Below are 23,891 nucleotides of genomic sequence, written 5' to 3'. Positions count from 1 at the left end.
TAGGACAATATAGGATGGCTAAGAGAAGGATTAAATGAAAATGCTTAATGGATCTTTGGACATCAATCTGAGTAAGCTAAAGTTCAGTAGAAGCCTGTGTGGTAAAAATACTCCTTGCCTTCTTCATAAGATTTAGAGGATATCTGTCTTAATTTCATCTATGTTGAGTGCATTCAGAGAAGCCATCTCTTAGTTCATGCACAGCCATGTGTTCAGAGAAATAGCAACCAAGTACACAGAATGACCTATTTTGAAGTGGAGCAGTGCTATGTTTTTGTGTGACATTACTATGTAATATGCCATGTCACATTTTAGGGGATGTGCTTGTAGAGGGCTTGGTCTCCTGGAATCCTTTTTACCTTTGCTTTGGGACTAGCTTAATCTATGGCAAGAATGTTCATCTTTCTTCTCTTATAACTTTAAATTATTTAACTCAAAGGTGATGTTCTGACTGCTCTGAGTTGGGGAAATCCATATTCCTTGACTGTTGCATTTATTCTGCAATGTTCTGTGGTTGTTTCATAACAACAGAGAGGTGTCTGCCTCCTTCCCTCCCTAAAGAAAAGGGGAAAAAAAAAAGTTGTGTGCTTTTGAAAGGATAGAATAAGGATAAAATTCCATCCCTCAATGGGACTCCCAGCTCTTATTAGAGTGTTCTTCTTTTCACTGTGTGACTAAGTTTTGCATATATTTTGGAAATTTGTGACAAAAATTTAGGGAAACTAATGAAGAGTTTAAAATTTTCATTTTCTCAGGTTAAAAGCATGAGCGTGGGCCAGCTTCCTCAGATCAGCAACCTTACAGTAGCTCATACATAGCCTTGTACTGGCTTTGTGACGCCAATGGAATATGAGAGTAGCTCATGAATTTCAAGTGCAGCTTGAACCTGGCAAAGTATCCCAGCATATAGACTGTTGTAAGATTATGGTTTAGAGGGCAAAGCTGTTGAGATTTTGTAACATTATGTATAAAAATGAGCCTGCTTAACAAAATCTGAATTTGAGGGTTTTTGGCTAGTCTATGTAGTGACAATTAATTTTAATTGAATATGAAGAAACTTGGTCTTCTTTTTAACTTTCCCAGTGACATTAAAAATCTTATCCCATTTCAGTAATGTCCACATGCAGAGGTGGTAGCAGTTAGGAACCTGACTGCAAGTGAAAATAAATCAAAATGGTCTTCATTGTTAAAGTCTATAGAAGAGATGCTGCTAGAGCTGAAGCATTTCACTCAATTTGGCTCACGTTATATCTCAAGCTTAATACTAATACTCTAATACTGAAGAAAAAATGCCTGCACACCTGCAGTCAGTCAGCCTACAAGAATGAAGTATCTGACAGGATAACATTTTGCTTGCTTTGTGTTTTGAAGCAAAAGCAGCTGTTAAGTTTTCAATAAGATATAAATGGTGTTGTGTTAATGTTGGGGGGGGAGGAATTTAACACAGGACAGCTGCTTGCTTTGGGGTTGTAAGTTTTTAATATTGTGAAGTGTTCTGTTCCCTTTGTTTTATGCAGAAACCTTCAACTACAAATGTCAAAATTATTATTAACATTAGTATATTGAAGATAATAAATGCCAAGCCATAAATGGCTTTACAAGGTTTGAAAAGTGGCGTTTGTCTGTCCAAAGAAATTAATGTTCTAACAATCTGATACTTCTTTATAGATAGTGACCAGAGGATGTGAAACCACAGAAATGACCCTTCGGAGGAATGGGTTGGGCCAGCTTGGATTCCACGTGAACTTTGAAGGGATAGTGGCAGATGTGGAGCCCTTTGGTTTTGCATGGAAAGCAGGCCTAAGGCAAGGGAGCCGCCTGGTTGAAATCTGTAAAGTGGCTGTGGCAACTTTGACTCATGAACAAATGATTGACCTTTTACGTACATCAGTGACAGTAAAAGTGGTGATTATTCAGCCACACGAGGATGGAGCACCTAGAAGGTAACAAGCAACAGTCCTCAATGTGACATTTTGCATCCACAGTTTACATGATGTTTTTTATTTTTTTTGTGACTGTCAGGAAGTTGACATTGTCTGTCATGTTTGGTGGTAATAGTATTGAAGTTCTTAAAGCAATCTTTTTTCCGAAATCCTTATTGGCTTGTAATAGATTAAATTCCTTACAGGTTCCCATTTAAAGGGAAATCTAGCTGATATGCTAGAAATGAAGCTGATATGACTTCTTTCCTTCCACAGGATAATTTTATATTTTAATACTAATTTTGGAAATTTTGAATCCTCTGAAAACTGTACCTTTTATTTCCTTGAAGCTTCTCTGACTCCTGTCCTATGGGAAAGGATGATGATGATTACTTATTATTATGCATTACTATTGTATTATTATTTTAATTTCTTACATCAAAATTTTAGCACAAGTAGGGAAATAGGGAAAATACTGTGTTCTGGACATACACAGTACCAGGTCTTAACTGTCCTCCTTATTTTCTGTAGATATCTAATTTATTCATATTAAATATTAAATTGCATCAATGAAATCATCAATGAAAGCAAAAAAAAAATATTGCTGCAACATGAAATAGATGATCACAGATTCTGGAGAAGGGTGTAGTAGATGTTATTACAGTGACTGTACAGTTGTTTTCATGGATGAAATACAATGTTCTGTTGTCAGTATTCCTTTTTTTCTGTGACAAAGATTTTTGCTCTTCTCTCCATTTTGATTATTACTGAGGTAGATGAATAGGTAAAATTTTAAAACTTTACAGTAATAAGTTTTTCTCACACTTTTTCTGGGCATTTTTAATTTGGCTCATCCTAAATGAGAACTGTACTACAGTAAATTGAATTACTTGTCCACTTGTAAAAGGCCATCTTTAAATCTCTTGTTGATTTTTAATTTAACAGAAAAAAAACATTAGATGTGTTGCTTTTGGCAAGACAACAAGCCATGACATTTTACATAGCATGCAGCTCTGTGAAGTTGGTGCCAGCTGTACACGAATACTGCTTAATTGGTGGCAATTCTCCAAGTAGTCATTGGCCTGATGAATGACACAAAAGTGCCCTTCCCTGCCTCAACCTGTGTGTTGAAGCATTGGTTTCCTTTCTAAAGTAAACGTGTGTGAATATAGAATACTACCGTTTTGCTTAGTTGGATAGAATGTGCAATTAAGCGTCTCTTTGCTTAGCTTTGCTATTCTCACCATCTGCTTCTGGGTATGAATTTTCACTGACTTGTTTGGTATACATTTCCAAGCTGTTTACAGAATATGAGCCTAATGAGCCAATCCTATTATATTGAAGGTAAAACGTGTATTTTATAGTCCCTGATAGAAAAATACATACTGTATAAATTGTTTATATCTTCTTAGATATGTTTTTAGAAACGAAATGTTAAAATCCCAAATCAGTGTAAGATAAATGGCACTCAGTCTGTGTGTAGGAGGACTTTTAACTGAGGAGTAGAACCAAACTGGGAAAAATCTGCAAAAGCTGTTCTTGTTTGTAAATTTTTTTGCATTTTTTTAAAACTGTGTAACTAATTACTAAGGAAAACGGATTTTTAAGCTGTTTCTATTCTAATACAGGAAAAGCGCCGAAGTATTTTTCAGTTCTATTCAGCCTCATCTCTCTAGTATAAAAAAAAAAAAAAAAAAAAAAAAAAAAAACTTCTTTAATGTCTCTTTCCTCTCAAATATCAGCTTCTCACAGAAATGGAAAGCACCTTGTTCCCCTTCTTACCTCCCCCCAAAATAAGAATAGTAATTTTAGTTGCGTCATTCGAAAGGGATCTCATATACAGAAGGTTTTGAGTTTGTCAGTCCCAAATGTTTAAAATCTAAATAGAGCAGACAGAAAGCAATGTAAAGATACCAAGTAACAAGACTGAGAGTTTCAATTGGCAAATTTGACCTGTGACACTGTTCGTAAAATATATTAACAAGAGGTGGAATGAGAAAAAGGCAGAAAGGCATAAATTACCAGCAGTTTGGAGAAAGAAGAAACTCTCTTGGTAATCACAGCTGCTTACTAGCTAAAACTTGTGCATATCCATTTCCCTGTTTCCTACTCCATTGCTTGTCATAGGCAGCTGAAGTGGAGATCTTTTTAATCAAGTTCTTAACTTGTTTTTGTTTGTTAGCTAACCCACAAATAATCTCTAATCCATCAGCCCTTTATATTAAAAAAAACCAAACAAACAAGCAAGCAACAAAACAAGCTATGAGCATGCATATACTGTGAATATTAACAATGAACTATTAACAATTATTATTTTTTCTGCAAAATGTCTTCTGTTAATTTATTTCAGTATGAAAATTATTTGGAATGTTAAAGATGCTTACAAATGAATGTTACAGAGTGATTAGGAAACCAGGGAAATTTTTCTCAGTCAGTGCATTCCATTACTTTCTTAATATGTAGATCCTTCTACCTATAGTCTTGATAGCAGTATATGCAAAAGCAATCATGGGATAAGGCCTTTCGTTTGCTATCCTGTAGAGTTAATGAACCTGAAACAAAGCTCCTACTATTTTCAGATTGTTCCAGCAATTAAATAATCATGCACAAATTGAGAAATTATAATTATTTGCGTGGCACCAGGCTGATATTTAGATAGAAGGAAGAAATGTCTACTTAAAACATAAACTCTTTAAATTACAGTTACAGATTTCAGAGCAGAAGTGCTAGTCTGTATACTCAGATCTGAATAAGTATTCTTGTCTCATATTTGTTTCTATGATATGTATTTCCCTTTAGAATTGTCAATATGTTCTTCTGTTGTCAATATTACCTAGTACTACAGCACAGTAGCTGGAATTACACAGATTTTAACAGGAGAATAACAATGTTCCTTCTAATTTGCTTTTGCTGGTGTTGTCACAGTAATGCTCAAGGACACTATCTCCTTAATCAGTCAAATCCAATCAAGGAATTCAAGTACTTCCAAATCCATTTTAAACTCTAGTGTTGCATTCAGTTAGAATCTTTCTTACTCCATTGAAGCTTATTTGTCTGAGTTCATCTTCCATTATATATAAAAGTGTGCAAGAAAACTGTAGGAAGTTTAGAAAATGAACAAAACTTAAGGCAAAATTTCCAGGGATGGGCAAGAAACAGAAGGCCAAGTACAACCACTGTAGGAGAAGTAGCAGTGGTAGTTTCCACTTGTTTGTGAACAGTTGTGTTGTGTGCTTTTTTTTTTCCTGCTGTTGCTAGTAATGTTTAAAATTGGAATGTTTTTATACCTATACCTGAGGCTCCCTATACCTGGGAGCCATTATTAAATACTACTGTATTTCTTTTGAGGTTATTTCATTCTCTTGAACTTTGCAAACTCTTATGAAAGAAGCAAATGTAATGTCTTTCTGTATTTTTCAGTTTTGATACTTACTCTTCTTGAATGATTGTGATCTTACTAGACAATTGTGTTTCTAAGACTTTAACAAATAACCATCAGAGTATTGAATGTTTGGAAAAAAATTTTTTAGGAAGTATGGAAGTGTTTATTTAGCGGAAGAGTTCAAATCTTCTCTCAAGGGCGTTTTGCCATAAGCTCATGCAATAGTTCGTAGGCCACTTTTTCTTTTTTTTTCTTTGGTCCCTTGAATTGAGAGAGTTCCCCTGGGCCAAGCCCCTTCTGGACTAAAAAGAAGCCATTGTCTAAAATTGGTGGCGTGACAGTGCTGAACTAGCAATGTTTGAAGTACCTTAAAGCAGAAAAATCTGAAACTAAACTTTTGCTTGTACAAGTAAAAGTTTGAGTGCATCCAAATTCTAATTGCCGGCCCTGCTACTAACTTGAGAAGAATGCAAATACCTGAAAACTGTAGTTTGAAAGTTCCATTACTTTTTTTTTTGGTAAAGGTAACTGAGGGAGCTATTGCTAAGAAACTATAATGATACTAATTGGAAGCCACATCGCTTGCATAAATTAATCCTATCTACCTAACAACAACAAAGGAGAAAATGCTTAACTTTTGTTCCCGTCAGATTACTGTATTTTTATAGCGTTGTTAGATTCAGGAAATGTGAGACATGAACTGGGATTTAGCCTGATGTATGGAGACTCTTGCCAAAACTGAACTGTGTCAGAACTCTGATTAGCAGCAGAGATGTTTAACCCCGGGCCATCACATTTAAGTGCAAGCCCTAATATTGGGGTCAGCATCACAGTAAGACCTTTTGGCTCACCCCCTCACTGTGAACGTTCTGCCACTCCTATGTTCGGAAGGGTGGCAGCACCAGCAAACAGAACCCCGACATAGGGAACAGGACAGCCCATACCTTATCTTTAATATGTGACGCACCAAGCCATGAAAAGGAGAGGAATGTTTTCATCTTTGGTAGCCAACTGAGATGACTGCAGTTTTCAGGTTATACTAGATATCTCCTTGGGCTCTGCTTGTGGAATTCTACTGGCAATCGTAACAGTCTTCCTGTATTTATTAAGTGGTTTACCAGGACCTTTTATAAAAGATTGCTTCTATTGATTTTTCTGCTTAAATTAGGCACTTCTATTCCAGTCATTACACATTCTTGGGAAGAGTTAATTGCTTTAAAACTTTGAGTAAAATTTCCTCCCCCATGATGGAAAATTCCTTTAGATAATACTGTATGTCAATTATTTCTTTCCAAAATTGGCTTACTTTTAATACTGACTTTGAAATGCTATGGTATCCTGTGCATGGTTTATTGATTTAGATTATCAGCATTTAGGGTATTTTCTACAAGATCGTAAGACAGATCAAGTGTCTGGAAGGTTTAAAAAAAAAAAAAAAAAAGGTTGTCATAGAGCGACTGTAGTGTTACCATTCTCAAGATCCTGTTCACTGATTTATTTATTTTTTGATTCTTTCATCTGTAGCTGATATAAAGATGCAGTGTAGGTCAATATGATAGATTTTGTAAACAAGGTAACTTATAAAGAAAATTTTCCCTGTTCCATCTGAAGATGTGCATCATTCTCACAGTTACTCAAATTGCCCTACTACCTCCTATGAACTAACATTCTCTGGCAGTTAAGATCTCTAGGCACGATTGAGAAGACTTTTACTGTGCAGCAAGTGCATATTCTGCTTAGGTGGAGAAGGGTATTTAAAATGTCTTTAATGTAGCATCAATGATAGTGCTGTGCAGAGAACACTTATGGACAGCCTTTGTACCATTCAGTTCACTTACCTGCACTCGCAGTTCAACCTAACAGATGTGTTGTAGCTGACAGAAGATCCAGGGCTTCAAATTGTTCAATTGGTCCATCAATTGAAGTAAAATATACACGTAACCACTTAGAGTATGCTTGAGGTATTTCTATCTTTCTGTGTCAGAAGTATGGTCAATCTGTCATTTTTCTTTTGTAAAAGAGAAATGGATGAAAGTTTCATATAGCAAAGTTTAAAATGTACCTTCAGAACTGCATTTCACTGAACTCGTCTTAAGATTGGTGTACTATCAGTCTCGGTGGTTGCTATACTGTGCAATTGCTGAAATTTGCTGCTGGCTTCGTAGTCATCTGTAGCCTGGTATCTTTATGCTGTCTCAAAGAATGCAGGAGATACTAACTGAAAGTCTTTTACTGCAATGGGGAGCTGCTTTGGAGAATATCATAAGTCCTCCCACTGAAGTAAAGAATGGAAAGTGTTAGAAGGGCTCTTGGTAGCCTTGAAATCTTTGAAACGGTCAGCTGCCCCCCAAATCTGACTAGTGGAGGGATGAATAAAGGGCCTGTGGATGTGCTTTACAATTCAGTCAGTTAAATATCATTTCTTCCCTTTTTTATTGTATTTCCAAAGATGCTGTTACTGACCTACAAAGAGATTTTAGTGTTTGCGATTGTTGTATTTTGATTTTGTTGATTTGGATCAGCAGATTTTTTTTCTGTTCATTAAAGAAGATATATTTGTAAGTCATTAAATGACCTATATATGAAGTCAAACTTAATTTTAGATTCAGTTGATTGAATCATGTATATTTATACCTGCTACTTCCTCATGACTGATTCCTGGGTCTCCTGATATGATGAGGTCTTAGTCCTAATCTCGTCTCTTCATTATCTTAAAGATTATTTCAAAATCAGGTTTCAATCTGAACTCAGTTCTTTCAGAGCTCAAAGAGATAGGTCTGTATTTGCTACGTCATTTGTCCTCTTTGTTACTTTCCATTTCTATTTCTTAAGCTGGAGCATAAAATAAGTTCTTCATCCTAGATGTTGGTTTTCCCAGCCCTAGGTTTTCCGATTCTTCATACAGACTCGTGGTGAATTTAGAAAGTTTTTCTCTTTAATGTCACAAAAATCTTTCCTATTCGTCTGTTTTCCAAGTGATGCTTCCTTATTGACAATAGCTTTTCAAGCCTTTATTCCCCATATTTATTATCTTTTGATGTGGCTGTCTTCCTATTCTCTGGGATTTGGAAACGTGACTTGCTCTGCTTGAGTCCTGCTTTCCATCAGCAGAGACTGCAGGGGTTGTTATTGCCCCACTGATCACACAAGCCAAACATCTTGGTTGCTTTGCTTTGTGTTTTTTTCTCCTTTTCTATTTCTTGACTAACTCCTTTCATCCAATGCATGTGTCCTGTCTGTATTCCTTTTCTCTTTTTCATACAACAATGCAGGTGTAGAGGCTTTTAGGAGGCTTCAAAATTGTTTGTCAGCTTACTGATGCCAAGATTCTGTTTAAAACTGCATAGTAACAAAGATCAAAGGACAATGAATGTATCTTCATAAAGGAGGGCTTGTCAGCTTCAGCTCTTCTCTGAAGAGACTGCCAGGCAGTTATTACTCCCCTAAAACCAGGAATGATAAAGTGGCAGCAGCCTTATCACCTGAGGTTGCCATAAGCAGTCGCACACATCTGTTGTGCTATGAAACTGTTTTAAAGAAAAACCCAATTAATATTTTTCAAATGACATTTCTTTCTCTTTTGTTGTGTGACTACTGTTAATAGGCTTCTGAGATGTCGTAACTTGGAAGTGTTTGTCTCGACTTCTTTGACCAAAGTTGTTTTAGACCATTTGATCTTATCCAGTGTCTCTGGCTCGCTCTGTAATTGATGTAGAGTGTTAGTGGAGTCCAGGGCTTACCTCCGGGAGGCACCTCAGAAGGTCAGAGAAAGGGAAATAAACGTATGTCTCATGTAGTTACACAGCGAGTCTAAGGAAAACTAAGCTACTAAATTCTGCTTTTTAATCAAATCCTTACAATTATGTGAAATTAATGCCTTATTATGTGGTTTTAATAGGTTGCATGGTGGGTTCTCATTCTCCTTGTGACACCGTGTGAGAGAACTGCTGCAGCTGAGAACAAACATGCACAGTAATAGCGATTGCTTCAAACATTTGAGTTGGGAGAATGCAATTACGTATTGTACTGCTACATATACATATTGTCTCTTTATTGAGAAAGATTAAATGTTTTGAATTGAAATGGCGGTAGTAAAGGAAAACTTCAGTGCAACACAACTGGTGGACACCAATGACTGTTTCTATCCATACGTCCCCTTTAGTAGTTCAGATCTGTGATGCACTGAACTGATGTTAAATTGTATCCAGTTTTTCTACTTTTTGTTGTTATCCTAACAAACCACTCATAGCGATGCATGATATCTAGAGATTAAAAGTCATATTTTTGTCAGCTCTCAGCACCCCCAAATGATATAAACACTTAAATGTGTTAAAATAACTTTAAACTAAAATCTGCTTTTCAAACAGTTAAATTGGTGTCTATATGAGAGCTTTACCAAATCAAGCAATGGTTTTTGTATCCTTTTATTTCTGGACTTCCATAATATCGGAAATTGAGCACAACATTTTCATTAAATGTATTTACAGAGCACAATAAGATAACTTTTAAATACCAAAACCTTAAGATATAGATCTGTTCTTAATTATTCTTTAAAGTGGATTTAAAAAAATTAAGAACTATAAAAATGAAGTAAAAGCTCTCCTGCAATACTAGCCCCAATACATATTCTCCATCCAGTGGAATCAGTTATGGTATTACAAATAGAAGTTAGATAATGGTTCAACTGAATAATTAATAGGAAATTGCATGTAATATGTTCAGTTGTTTTTCATTCAAGCTAGCCTGGCAATAGATCCACAGCAAAATAAATAAATAAATGAATACTTATTGGACTGTGGACATAAAGTAATTGATTCTCTGTTTCTGATCTAGGAAGTAGCTACAATTATCATCTTAGATATACCAGTATACTGCAGTATCTGTTCTTTGGGCAGTGTTTGTGAAGCAGTAAGGTGTAACTTCCATGTAAATGTGAAATTGATTGGTTTGGCACTTTTACATTAAAATAAATAAGGCTATGTGACACAGGGAGTCATATAAATTAGTTCCATTTTAGCCATGGAATTTTGTGGTTTTGTACCAGCTAAAAGCCATATTGGTGCTTCTTTTTGGATTTATAAGTACCACTGTTAGTTTCTTAGATTTTTATTTTATTTGAAATAGGGTTGCAACCCCCTTTTTTTTTCTTTTCAGAAAGTGCCCTCGATCAATTTGTTATTTGTCAGTTAGAGGAATCCATTTTAGCGAAGTAAACATACTCGTTAAAAAAATTATTTTTCTCTGTTGGAGAGCTTGTTAGCTGTTTTTATATAACGCTTTAGGTATTCAGTTAGCAAGCTGAGTCAAACTAATAGTAGTAATAATCCATTTTGACTTCAAAACCCATGGTTATTCTTACAGCACTTTAAATACTCCCTACGAAGTAATTAATAAGGGATACAATGACAATTACGTGCTATACTTTTCCCAATTACTAAGACAAACTGTGAAATCAATATCCTAATAGTTAAGGTTAGGGAGAGGGTGATTTGTTTCTAACACTTATGGTCTATGGGAATGTAGAAGGGAATGAAATAACTTTGAAATCAGCAGAAGAATGATTGAAATAGCGGCCTACTTAATTGTTGAACTTCATAATCCAATAATGAAAAACTACATATGGCTGCCTGAAAAATTATACAGCACACTAAACTAATATTAACATTGCTATATCATCTGTATGTTCTTTGTTCTGTTTTGTATATAAGGTTTTATGAAAGTCTTTAATTGAGTAATCAATCTTATGTTATTTTTTCCTTTAAGAGCCTTCTGCATTCACATAATGTTATGGCCCTGCTCTGGAAATGAATTAAGGTTGTACTGCTAGGGGCTGTTGTCTCTTAGACCTTGGCCTCATTTGTTACAGACAGTGAATGAGGTGGGGGGAGTCTTATGAAGAGAAGGATGGTCTTGGGATATAAGCAGTTGAATATTGCACTGGAGAAGTTTATTCTATCCAAGTTTCTCCAGTAGAAGTGTTAGTGTGATTCTAGGCAACTAGCTTAAAACAGCCGTTCCAGTGTTCCTCATGCTAAGAGCCAAATGTGTGTGTTGTGACTTTTCAGAAGGGTGAAACAATTTTTACAAATATTCATAAATGAACAGAGGTTGTTTGAAATGGTGATCCGAATAAATGTGGCACTCTTGGAGGGAAGACAGGGGAGGCTATTTAGACATATCAAATTGACCTTCTGAAATTAACTGATAATTTTAAAACACTGGTTTCTGTATAGCTTCATTCCTTATCTGTGGTAGCAGACTGTTAGGGTCTTCTTACCTCCATAGGAAAGCTAAAAACAGAAAATCATTCACTGATGCTCTGTGATAAGAGGAGCTGGAAAGAAATTAGTTTTTATACCCAGTGAAAGTATGCAGCTATCAAATAATTTCTCATAATAAATCAGTGCTGAATATCCGACCCATTAAATCATAATGAAAATTACATATTGAGTAACATTGCTTCAATGAATGCTGTCTTTTATATGCATAGAACGAGGTAAAGAGCTCTTTGCTAAAAGCAAAAGAGAGAATATATTTCTTCACTCCACCAACACAGAGAGGACAAATTAAAGTGTGTGCAGTATTATTTTAAGATTTCCTCCCTTCTGAGTTCTTAAACTTGCATAATTAATGTTCTTTTAATGTACAGCTTTAGCGTGATCCCTTAGATGTTGTTAAAAGTAAACAAACAAAAAATTCCATGTCCAACTGTGCTACATCAGCAGAATTTACACATCAAATTTTATTGGTGAGTTTAATCACAGAATAACCTTGAAAAATCAGGAATTCTGAGTTCTGTTTTACAGTATTCTAGTGATCCTTCTTCAACTCATCTTCATCACGGCATCTTCTGCCCTACATTGAATGGCTCCCAGTCTTCACCCTCAACACTTTATCCTCAGTATTTGACTGAAATTCTTTCTTTACCTGTTTCATTTGGTTGAGTGCCAGCAGGAACTAAGATTTTATGCTGCAGGATAAACAACTTACCTATTCCATTACCATTAAATTAAGTAGCCAGAAGTGTCTGGTTGGATTGCACTGGGCATATACAGAATAGCTAGAATGTAACTGCTACAGTTGCACACGTCATCTTTTCTACAACCTTGAAAAACATAGGTAGCATTTTTATAATCCCTTATTTTTGTCTGTTTACTGAAACATTGGGAATGAAAATATTCTTTTGGGGTTTGGTTCGGAAGCTTCAAGTAGTTTAACATATGCGAATTTATACTGTGTAATTGTGTTAAGTCATTTGTGCCAAAGAATTTTCAGGATTAAAGCTGTAAACACTTTATGCATGCTATATTACAATTTTTCTAGGTGTTTTTAATTTAGTCAGAATTGATGAATTTCTGGTGATGAATTGATGATGAATTTCTGAGTGATGAATGACGGTTTTCAACAAAAGCAGAATTTGATTAAGACTGGGCTCAAGGATGGGGCAGTGTATTTTCACTATTATATATACAGCTGCAATGATAATCACTGCTGGCGTGAAGTCTCTGTTAACTAATTGCTGAAACAGTAATCTTTAATTCAATTGTGGCCGGAGTCTACAGTAAATAGCCCAAAGGCAGACTGATCTTTTGGACAATGCTATCACTACTTTTTCCTGAGTTTATACTTTCTGGGAACGCTATTAGTATTTATCCACACTGTAAGATTCACATCAAAGTTGTAAGCTTTGACTTTGTTTCATCTGCTTCCCTATTTCTCTTCTGGGCAATGAGATTCCCGGAATGAGAGACATTAGAAAGTGCTGTTTGAAAACAAATGGAAAAATATTTAGATGCTACATAATCATTTGCATCACAGTGTATATGCTTTGTCATTCAGCAGGAACTGGACAGATTCTAAAGGATAGTTCTCAATAGCACTAAGAGATGTCTAGATTGCTGGGAAGCAACAAATATGTTTTGTAGTTTCAGATATGTACATTTTCACATTAAGAAATGATTTGTATTTATGAAATTTAAACTAAAGCTGTTACAGAAGAACTTGATGTTGATATTTGCTGACATCTGAAAGCTTTATTTCTAGTAGTTTTTATTATGTGAAACTCAAGCTTATTAATTTATAAAAGCTTAATAATTTTTCCTTTTTGAAGGCAAGGAGAGAGTTCAAAACCTTTGAGCACATGCAAACAAATGTTTTATTTTGACACCTTTCCTACCTGGTTGAAATGATAGCTTTGAAGCATTCAAAGGTCAGCACAATGCTATATGAAGACCTTTCGTCACCCAGAAGAAAAATATGCATATACTTCTGACTGCAGAATGCAAGATTTCTTTTTCTGTTCCTGCCAGTGAGATTGATCATCGTTTTATTTGTCCTGCAGGGGTTGTTCAGAACTTTGTCGTATACCCATGGTGGAATACAAACTTGACAGTGAAGGCACCCCATGTGAGTATAAAACCCCTTTCAGAAGGAATACCACTTGGCATCGGGTGCCGACTCCCGCTGGGCAGCCTCTCTCTCGTGCCTCTCCAATCCTAGGAACATCTGACAGACTGCAGTGCCAGCAGCTTCTCCAGCAGGCTCAGACAGCCATTCCTCGCAGCACTTCCTTTGATAGAAAACTGCCAGATGGTGCAAGGTAGTATACTCTCCACTTAATGCCTGTCATTTTCCTAATGTGCCTTACTTAGATAGCTCTGTTCTCTAGAACTTTTGTTGTAATTTTAATTCTGAGGTTGTGTGAGAGGGAATTGACTGATTATAGTTCACTCTACGTGAAACAAGCGACTTTTGTTGTTTGTGATGAAAGTGTGCTGTGCTGAGGATCCTACTGATGAGGACAGCTAACCTTTCCCTTTAGTTCCAAATCAATAAAGGGGGAAACTCTTGTTAATTTTTGATCTAAACAATGTCCTGTCCTCCACCTTGTGTGAGCCTACTTAAACAAATAATGAGCATAAATAAAATTAACTCATGCCTTTAAAAATGAATGATTTAATCTCATTACCACACTATTGGCATAGTTTCAAAGGGTTCTGTAACTCATTACCAGTCCTTATGCTTTGCTTTGCTTTTAATTAAACAAAGCAGAGCTTGTGATTTGAATATATAACACCTATTAGACGATGGGATGGTATCTTTAAATCTTAGCTCTGTTCTAATTTAATCATAATTCTTCATAAGAGAACAATTTCTTCTTAAAGTTTTAAATTTCTAAATACATTGACCTTTGAATTATTTAGAAAACCGTATGTCTTGAACAGAACTCTCTGTCCTTTATTGTTTGCAATTATTTCTAAATGTTCCTAATTGGCAAGGCCTTTCCACATGGGAAGAGGCATAGTCCTTTACCCTGGAGTGATGTAGTTCTTTTAATCTTCAAGACAGAAATATCTAACTTACTTAAAAAAAAAATCTGAAGTACAGCTCTTCTACAGCTTTAAAAAATTCTGGCTGAAATCATAAAATACTGCTATTGCTACGCTAACTACCTCATTTAGTAGAAAAGAATTAGAGAATTTTTTAGATTGTTTGAAATATATACAAGCAACAGTAAAACATCTTTGAAAACATGTCTATATCAGGGTCTGGGGAAGGCAGACTGTGAGTTATGATATTTGATCATTTGTATTCTGCTTCTTTTTGCCCCAGTCTCAACATTCCCCTCCTCCCCCAATAAATAAATAAACAAAACAAAACACCAGAACACCATGGTTACATTTTTATAACCATGTATATATAATTTTAGGACTTGAGCTTTTCCTAATGTCTCGTTACTGAAATTCTTGGTAAAATCTAGCATAAGGAGACAGTATATTGGAATGTCTACAAATATTTCAGGGTTTATGGAGCTTTATTAAGCATACTATATGCTTATATGTAGAAAAAAAAATAAAGCTTTCTGATATGCTACTTATTTCCAAAAAAGTTCACACAAATTTCAGTTCCTTTAACACTCAGTGAAGCACGTATAAAGCTCTGAAGACAGAGTCCATCTGTTGTTGTGAAGAAATTCCTGTATCACTTAAGCAAAACAAGTACAATGCAGGAGTACCGTTCTGGGGAGGACATGGTAAAGAGTATAAATAATGAAAAGGGAGAAAAATGATGGACTGTGATGCATGGGTTCTGAAACAAGAAAAGAAACGTTCCTAATTGGCAAGGTCTGCCCACATGGGAGGGGAGACATAGTTAATAGCTTGACAGAGAGATGTGTTTAAAACAAGAGTTTGAAGTAAGGTTGATTGGTACTTATAGGTAGTCTTGCAAGGGTGAAAATGTATACTCAGGCTAGGAAAATGATGAAGAGATTTTAGAGGTTCAGAGTCACAATATCAATGTAGACAAATTGATGAGGAACACAGGCAAGGAAAAGCAGGATGATAAACAGGGGAGTTATGGCAACTGGTCTGAAAATGAGCTAATGTCGATGTCAGTGATAAAAAAGTTCTTTTTAGAGTTAAAAAGAGGAAGAAGCAGTAGAAATGTTGATAGATACAGTAAAAGGCTTAAAAGGCTATATATAGTGGAAGACTTCAGCAGCAGCAGTTTAGGTGCCCAGTCCCTGGAGTGAAATTAAACAGGGATCTGAACACCTGTGCTTCTACTACAGCTTCTGGGGAGAATTAAGTGTTTTGAGAAGGCAATTCAAATGTTTGTATTGAACAAGGAGCTTGCTGTAATTAGTCATTAAGAAACACGTGGATATTTTAGAACTCTACTTCTGCTTTTGTAGTATGCCTAATTCTGTTACAGCTTCCCATAATGAGTACCTAAAAGACAAGTTTCAGTGGGACTCACTTTTCTGCTCTTTCATGCCAAGAAGTTTCTGAGTACTTTAGTCTTTGAGTCAGAGTGGTAGGCAAGTGTGTCCTTTCACCTGCAGTCCAGAAACCATTCCTGAAAGCAGCCAGGTGCAACTGTTCTGTGAAGGAACTGTGTGAGGCATTCACAGACTATGTTTCTGTGGTTCTCCTTTTGTAGCCACCTTTTGTTTAGTAGGCTAATGGCTAGACATTTGTCCAGGAAATAGGAGGTTTTGGATGTAGACATTTGTCTGTAAAAACCAGTATCCCAGTTTTGAGGACAGTGTCCCAGACATTTGTCTCGAGGCTAGAAACACATGGGATGATAATTTACCCTTTCCTTAATGCTGGTTCGCTTAAGCTGTGCAAGAAATGCAAAGTTCTTGGCAATAAAAAAGAACGCACAATTGAGCTCAACTGTAGCCTATAGACTAATTCATTTGATTGCAAAAGGCTTATTCCTGTCAATGTTTATCAGAGTAGGACATGCTGAAGAATTAGGTGCTATACCATATACTTACGTGTGTTTGGTTATTAAACAAAATATAATAGCAAATGTCTTGGAATTTTTCAAGCTGAACAGTAAAGTTTCTTATTAAATGTCATGCCCTTGGGGAATTGTTTTGCATAAATCCCAAGTTACCTCTTTTCAAGTACATAAATTCATTTCTATTTATAGCCGCCTTAAAAAAAAAAGTATGAAAAAAAAAGGGAAATACAGGGAATTCAAGCTGATGTAGCTGAGGGAAACTGTAGAGTTATGGATTGGTATGGGCAAAAAGGAAGGGTAGGAAGGTGATCAAAAACAAATTTCAACATTTCTGGGGTTTCTGGACAGCTGAAATGCAGAGTAGTTAGAGACATTGCGAAGACATGAGTCTCAAATGTTTAAAGTACAAAATATTATTCGTGGAAATGTTTTATTGCTACTCTTCTATGTCAATGTATTAATAAAAAAATAAGAATAAAAAATTATTGGTTGTACCTTATCTAAGTTATTATGTAGAAAATTGGAATGCATAGAGCAATAAAAATGCTTCCAATGCATCACGAGAGCTTCCCGTACATATATTTAGAGGGCTAATCCAGCTGCTCTGACTGATGAGTAATCCCAATTATTCAGAAGTAAAGCTGGAAATACTTTATTAGTGATTAAATAAATAATATATTTAGAAAATACTTCTTAAAGTTTTAGGAATCTATGATAAACCTATACATTCCTCAAATGAATGTTCATAACATATTCGTACTGTGTATGCATTATTTGTAAAAACAAATGTTTAAAAGAAACACAGTTCAAATCTGAAACTCCACAAATATCTCAGTGCATCATTAATGATTCTAGTCAACATTACAGAAGTTCTCCAAGCAACCAGTCCTCATCCAGTGATCCAGGACCCAGTGGGAGCAGCCAGTGGAGACAGCAAGTGGGATATGATGGGTATTGATGATTTTTTTTAATCTTGTTTCATCTTCTTTCTGAAGCACACATCTGTGTGGATGCTCTGTATCATAGATTTATCTGGGAAATCCGTTAGTAAAATATTAAGACTCTTAGGTTCACTGTAATGTAATCTGTATGCCAATAAAGTTTTAAAGTCATACTACTTAACCCTTTAGGACCAAATTGTTATTTTACAATTCAGGTAAATAAACAATTTTTAGGTTTGCTTTCCTAGGAACAAGACAGAAAGCAGCTGGTAAAACGGAACTGGAATTGAATAGTAGTTTCTCTTCCTTTAGTTTTATTGGAAGGGTATTTAATTAAAAAAGGAACTTTACAGTCTTCTAAGGTTTTGTTTCCTACTGTACTTGTTCCAGTGACATCCATTCCCTAGCATTTCTCCTCAAAAAAGCAGCAATATTTCAGGTCTCTTCTCCCTTTAAATCTGTTGCAATATGTAGATGTTATGTTCACATACCTGTTAATCCCTTGATGCTGAAGGTTTTAAATATTAGCTATGTGTTAGGAAAAGACTACCCCAGTGTGCTGCTTATGTTTTAAGAATATTGCATGAGAAATCTTTCTAGATTGCTTTATCACTTTGTTGTATAAACGTAGCTGACGATGATACTTCTGTTATAAAATTTGGGCAATGGCAGTATCTACATAGCATATTATAGAAACATTCGATACTTTCCATTTGGATTTAGGAAGCTACTTTTAAGAAAAAATGTGAATACTGAAAACATTATCTTGGCTCCTCGTCTGTAACCAAAATATTCTTCTGGCATGCCTGTATATAAGATAGTCCATGTAGCAGATATATATGCATCATCTTGGAGATTCCTCAAAGTATTTCAGGTTATTCAGTGAAATCTGTGGCAGCTAAATATATGGAAATAATTCAAACAAAACTGTAGCTTTTTTGCTTTTTTTTTTTTTTTTACAGTTTTTCTGGTGTCCTTTTGCCAGCACAGTAATTACTTATAACAACCTTGCTTTTAGTATGTTGCTTTGTGAATTAACTTCTGCAAATTCCACCAGAGAATTTAGAGTTCAGGTATTTAAGATTCTTCAAATCTTACATAGTTCTAATACTGCAATAGTGACATCATAATTTTACATAAAAATGACAGAGCAATGGATACAAAATACAAAACAGTGGATCTAATATTAGCTTTCATACATGCTATGAATTTGAAATCCTGCAAAAATAGTTATTTTCATGGGGCTTAGTTTATAAAGCAGTTAAACATGTTAACGTAGTTCTTGACTGCAAAACCTTGGCTATTGTAGCCCCAAGAATGCATTTCTTCTGAAAGCTCAGTGTTGTCTTGGTCTGTTCACACTTAAGGCGTAACAGTGGACTGTTGAGAAAATTACATGTAAATATTTCTATTTAGTGTTTGGAAATGTTACGGTACTTGCTTGGTGAGAAGGATGATGACTTTAAACAAATCACTTGCAAAATACTTGCTTTGAAGAGTAAAAAGTGCTGTTGTTCATCATGTAAATAGTTTTATAGAAAAAAAAGAAAAAAAAAAGCTTAATTTTCTGCTTATGTTAAAAGGTGCCAATCCCCTTTACTCCATGAACACCAAGGTACAGGCTCGCTGGAGTGTGAAGGAGGCAGAGAACGAGAGGAAACTTTGGATGGAACCAGACATTCTGGTAATAATACATACCATATCTTAAAAAGAAATGTTCTTTGTAATGTAGTGCTTGGTGAAGTACAGCCATGTTCTGATATGGCAGTTGGATACCCAAAGAGCAGTAATATGACAATGAAAGCTGGGACTGTTACAGACAGTCTAATGGAATGTGGTATGAGATATTTAGGTGGTATTTTGACCAAACTGCTCCTGAACTTCAGAAAGCTTTGTTAATGATGAAAAGCAGGTTTAGATCTTAACAATTCTGCAAAGTTGCACGGCTCTGATTCCAAAGAGTATACGGGTTTGAAACCTGATGCTAAGCCATGTGCTCTTTTCTTTGTACAGTATACTCATCTTTTTAGCATTCAGAAACTAAAACACAATTATTTATGGCAGAAACCAAGTGGCATGCACCATCGACCAAAGTCCTCAGCTCCTACAAAGACCGGGCTTTACAAAAGGAAGGCAGTGGCAAGGAGTCACCAAACAAACTTTCACATGTAAGTCTTTTACTTTAATGTCATTCAAAACTCTAAAGCAAACAAAAAACCCCACACTAAACAAATAAAAATTAAAAAGGAAAAAACAACAAAAACGAACAAATGAACAATAAAATTAAAAAAAAAACACTCTGGTTTTAAATGTATTTTTAAGGTGTATTTCTTTTGGTAATTTACAAACACCACTGTGGGTTTTGGGAAGCAGAGTATGCTTAACTAGATGAGGGGTGAATTGAACATGCTTAATTTGTGTTTGTAAACTAAGAAACCCTAGAGGGCTTCAGTCTAGGGCACTGCGGAGATAAAAGCCTAACTAATATAGGCTACACTCTGCTGTGTGTTTACAGCTTCATTTATAGTGGCTTGTTTAATCTGTGAAGTATTTCATATGCTGAAAAAAAAAGTTGCATTTATGTTACCACTTGTCATGATGTGTAAAATACACGTGCTGTATTTATCAGTGAGCACTGTAAATGTGTAGTTTCTATGTTGGGAATGCTGAAAAGATTTCTAGTCTACTAGTTCAGAGGTTTGTCCTCAGTAATGGCAAAATCCTCAAATGACTTAACTATGGAAATTACACTAATGACATGGTTGGTCTATTTCTGTTGTCTTTTGTACTTCCATGGAAAACCTCTTATAGTTAGTAGGAATCTGTACAATACTTTTAGACTTAGACTGGTAAAAATATAAAACCAAACTCTCTTAAGTACGTTGATTCCTTATGAGAATTTAGCCTGATACTTCTCAAAAAAAAATACTGTCATAAATAGAATCATGTTGTACAGTTATGTACAAAAATACTTCCTTGTATCTTAAGCCAAAGTATAGCCAAACCTGCAGTCGTTATATGTAACAGTTACCGTTAATCATAGTACTGAAGCAAAAGTTAAATGCTGAGTTTGCTTCACTTAGATTTTTATGCTAATAGCAGCTCTCATGATGCTGGGGTTCTGAACAGAAAAAGTTCATGATGGACTTATGGTAATGTTTGCATGCATATGCATGTGTGTAATGCAGGTGCAAGATAACTACATTTTACAAAGTAAGAACCAGTATCATTACAAAGATAATACGTACATGATGAGACCATTTTATATATGGTGTAAAACTGAAAAAAACAGTTATCGCCTTGTAAAGGGACCTTGTAATATTCACCTGCGCATTGCGCATCCCCTTTTTGTTCGAGCTCAATTTGCCATTTGACACTCTGCCATCTTTTGAATAGCCAGTGAAATTCTGATATCCTTGATTTCCTCAGGGTTTTTTTTTATTTGCCTTGGATGATTATCTCCTCCTGATTTTACTTTTTATTCTTATTTTAATCTTGCTTCATGACATAACATCTAACAACATGTAACAATTAGGGTCACACTGAGCTTTCATAAAAAAAATTTTTGGCACAAGAAAATGCATAAAATGACCCTGAGCTATGGCCATAGCGAACTTTGAACAGTTCAAGGTGTTTATATCAATAGATTTTTCCCACATTCTCAGCTGCTTGCAGAGTTGTGGGTAACTGAACATGTATGCTCAGCAACATATGGGAAATCTTTGGGAGGGTTCATACACACATTGTCTTCTTCATTATGTCTATTATGAGGCTGATTGTGTCTTTTGACCTTTTTTTCCCATTTCTTTTCACTTTGGTTCCATTTTACATTATAGTACAAAGTGACACGTCTTTTCTCCAGACACATTTCTCCAACTCTCTCTTTGGAAAAACAGCTCATTCATATTTTTATCAATTGTTCCATTATTTTTAAGGAGGCAGCCGTTTGTAAAGGCTAGGATGAATGCAAATGTAACCCCTACTTTTTTTTTTATAATTTCTCAAATTTTGAGACCTGCTAATTCCCATATGGAATAGAGCTGTTATTTCTGGAAGAGCTGCCTTTTCTAACTGCTTTTATGTATGAGCAACAGCTATGTTTATAGACATCTGCTAGGAAGGGGATCTCATAATAAAGTTTGTTACCTTCCCACTTAGTTCTGCCGAATAGAAACCCATCTGCCCTTATTCTGGTTACTCTGTCACAAAGATAAGTTAATCCAACTCTCTATAAAATCTCTTTTCAGGAAACAGAACAAAATACAAAAACTTCATTGACACAAATGCCTGATATAATTCTTCCACTTCAATTGCATGCTTAGTTGGGAGCCCTGTGATTTAAGTTACTCTCATCTGGTACACATACATTGCACTTGGCTTCAGTTCAAGTAGCCACACATCCAATTGGATTTGATCCGATAAACAGCGTATTTCACCCACACTGAGAAAAAGCCAAGGTTAATTCAGTCTTCAGTGTCCTTCAGATTTGCAGTAGAACTTGTTTAAACAAATAATTACAAATGCTTGTAGCTTTAACAAATGCTTATTTCAGCTGTTCAGAAACTCAATTTTATGGATGTTAAGCAAGTCCTATAATCAGAAAAGTCAAGTGTGATCTTATGATTTGCCATATAAGATGGAAATAGAGCCTGATGTTCACTTTTATTTGCAGTGACATCAACCTCCAGTGTGTCTAGCCTGTTGTGCAATTCATTTCATAGAAACTAGTGGTATAATTAGCTTTTGTCATGCTTTGTAATTATATTATAGCATACTGTAAAAATAATAAAGTGATCTTTGAATGGCACAAATTCAGTAGTTTATATGAAAATTAAGATTTTACAATTTAACTTGAGGGCGGTTCTTTTTCTGTTTGGTTTCTTCTTGCTGATAAGATTGGAGATAAAAGCTGTTCAAGCCACTCAAGCAGCAATACCCTATCCAGTAATACATCCAGCAACAGTGATGAAAAACACTTCGGTTCTGGAGATCTGATGGATCCTGAGCTGCTTGGATTAACTTATATAAAAGGGGCATCTACTGACAGTGGAATTGATACAGCTCCCTGTATGCCAGCTCCTCTCCTGGCCCCTTTGCACCTTGCTGGCAGCAGGTCTGGAGTACATTGTCGTACTGAGCAGTGGACCGAGTCTTCTGAAACTCCTGGGCTAGATGAGGAGCCAACTAAAATGTATGCTGTTCATAGCTATGCCTCTGCTATTTCTACCAGTCATACAGCTGAAGGCAGTATGGGAGACCTCAGTGAAATCTCCTCTCATTCCAGGTATGTGTTTCTTACAAATTAGGGATTTTGGACTGCAGATTGATGTTCAGAGAATTCTTTTTTGTTACAGTTGCTCTCTTTACCTTTCAAAGAAAGTGTGCCTAACTGATTTTGATTCCTGTTGTATTCAATACCTACATGAGGAAGCGTAACATTTTTAAGGCAGTTTTTGATGAGTCCTCCTAAAAAGCATGACTAGTCCTGCTCCCAGATTTGATGGAGAATTTATATGCAACTTTGCAGAAATTCCTTAGGTTTTCAGAGTTGGAAAATATCCCTGAGTAAAAGTGAAATGAATTCTTCTTTTTTTTATAGTATTTGTGAAATATATTGTATTCAATACCAATGTGTACTACCTGTAATCATCTGAGATCTTAAATGTTAGAAAACTTGCAACTTTACTTTCATTGATAAAGAAGGAAACTGTAAGTTACTATCCATCAGCATAAGATGTTTTCATAATACTTTGCATTACATTTAAAAATAGTCATTCCTTCTCTATTTCTCAGTTATGAGTGTAGTAGGTCCAAACACCCCAGCTGTATTATTTTGACACCACCAAAAGATACTAATATCTTTTTTTTTCCCCCAGAACTTCCTTCACATACTTGTGAAGGAATACAATACTACAATACATACTGTACAACAAATTATATTGGAGTTAATGATGAAGGAAATCAAAGAAATTACAACGGACAATTTTTACATATAGTGAAGCTTCGTAGCATACCATCCACCCTAATTTGCATTATTATGGTGTATACTTTACAATTTTGTTTCTCGATCTGGATTTCTAATTGTGTGCGCTCTTCTTTTTGTTACCAATGGAATGTGTGTATGGTACATCTATTATGAAGCAAACTGAAAGTACACTTTTACAGCTGGTTGCCTTTATTTTCCAATTCCCATTTTATGGGGACTTTGAAGCTGGAGCTTTGGTCTCTGTGTGAAGGTTTTTACTCTGTAAAGGATTATAAGAAAATTGCTTGTTCTTTCCCTCTGAATTTTCTGTTTTCAATGTCAATTAGTATAGGAAAATAACAAAAGAATATCATCATGTCTTTATATGCTACCGTGATTGAATTAGTTTTGTATACTTACAATGA

At 35.4% G+C, this 23,891-nt stretch overlaps 1 protein-coding gene across 5 annotated transcripts in view; it reads left to right on the top strand.

Annotated features, from left to right (window-relative positions):
• Positions 1–23,891, top strand: part of SIPA1L2 (signal induced proliferation associated 1 like 2) — a 138,703-nt gene that overhangs the window by 85,752 nt on the left and 29,060 nt on the right. For 3 of the 5 annotated variants that reach the window (XM_083829588.1, XM_083829592.1, XM_083829590.1), the window contains exons 10-15: positions 1,669–1,943; positions 13,646–13,903; positions 17,416–17,511; positions 19,085–19,185; positions 19,566–19,669; positions 22,397–22,785. In XM_083829588.1, the coding sequence (XP_083685714.1) occupies positions 1,669–1,943; positions 13,646–13,903; positions 17,416–17,511; positions 19,085–19,185; positions 19,566–19,669; positions 22,397–22,785 (1,223 nt within the window). The remainder of the gene's footprint in view (positions 1–1,668; positions 1,944–13,645; positions 13,904–17,415; positions 17,512–19,084; positions 19,186–19,565; positions 19,670–22,396; positions 22,786–23,891) is intronic. The other 2 variants (XM_083829591.1, XM_083829589.1) reach the window with 1 other exon arrangement.

Source organism: Anser anser (genome assembly GCF_964211835.1).
Source record: "Anser anser genome assembly, chromosome: 3".
In the NCBI taxonomy this organism is placed as follows: domain Eukaryota; kingdom Metazoa; phylum Chordata; class Aves; order Anseriformes; family Anatidae; genus Anser; species Anser anser.
Note: the sequence above shows the minus strand (reverse complement) of the source record. Positions and strands in the feature narration are given on the sequence as shown.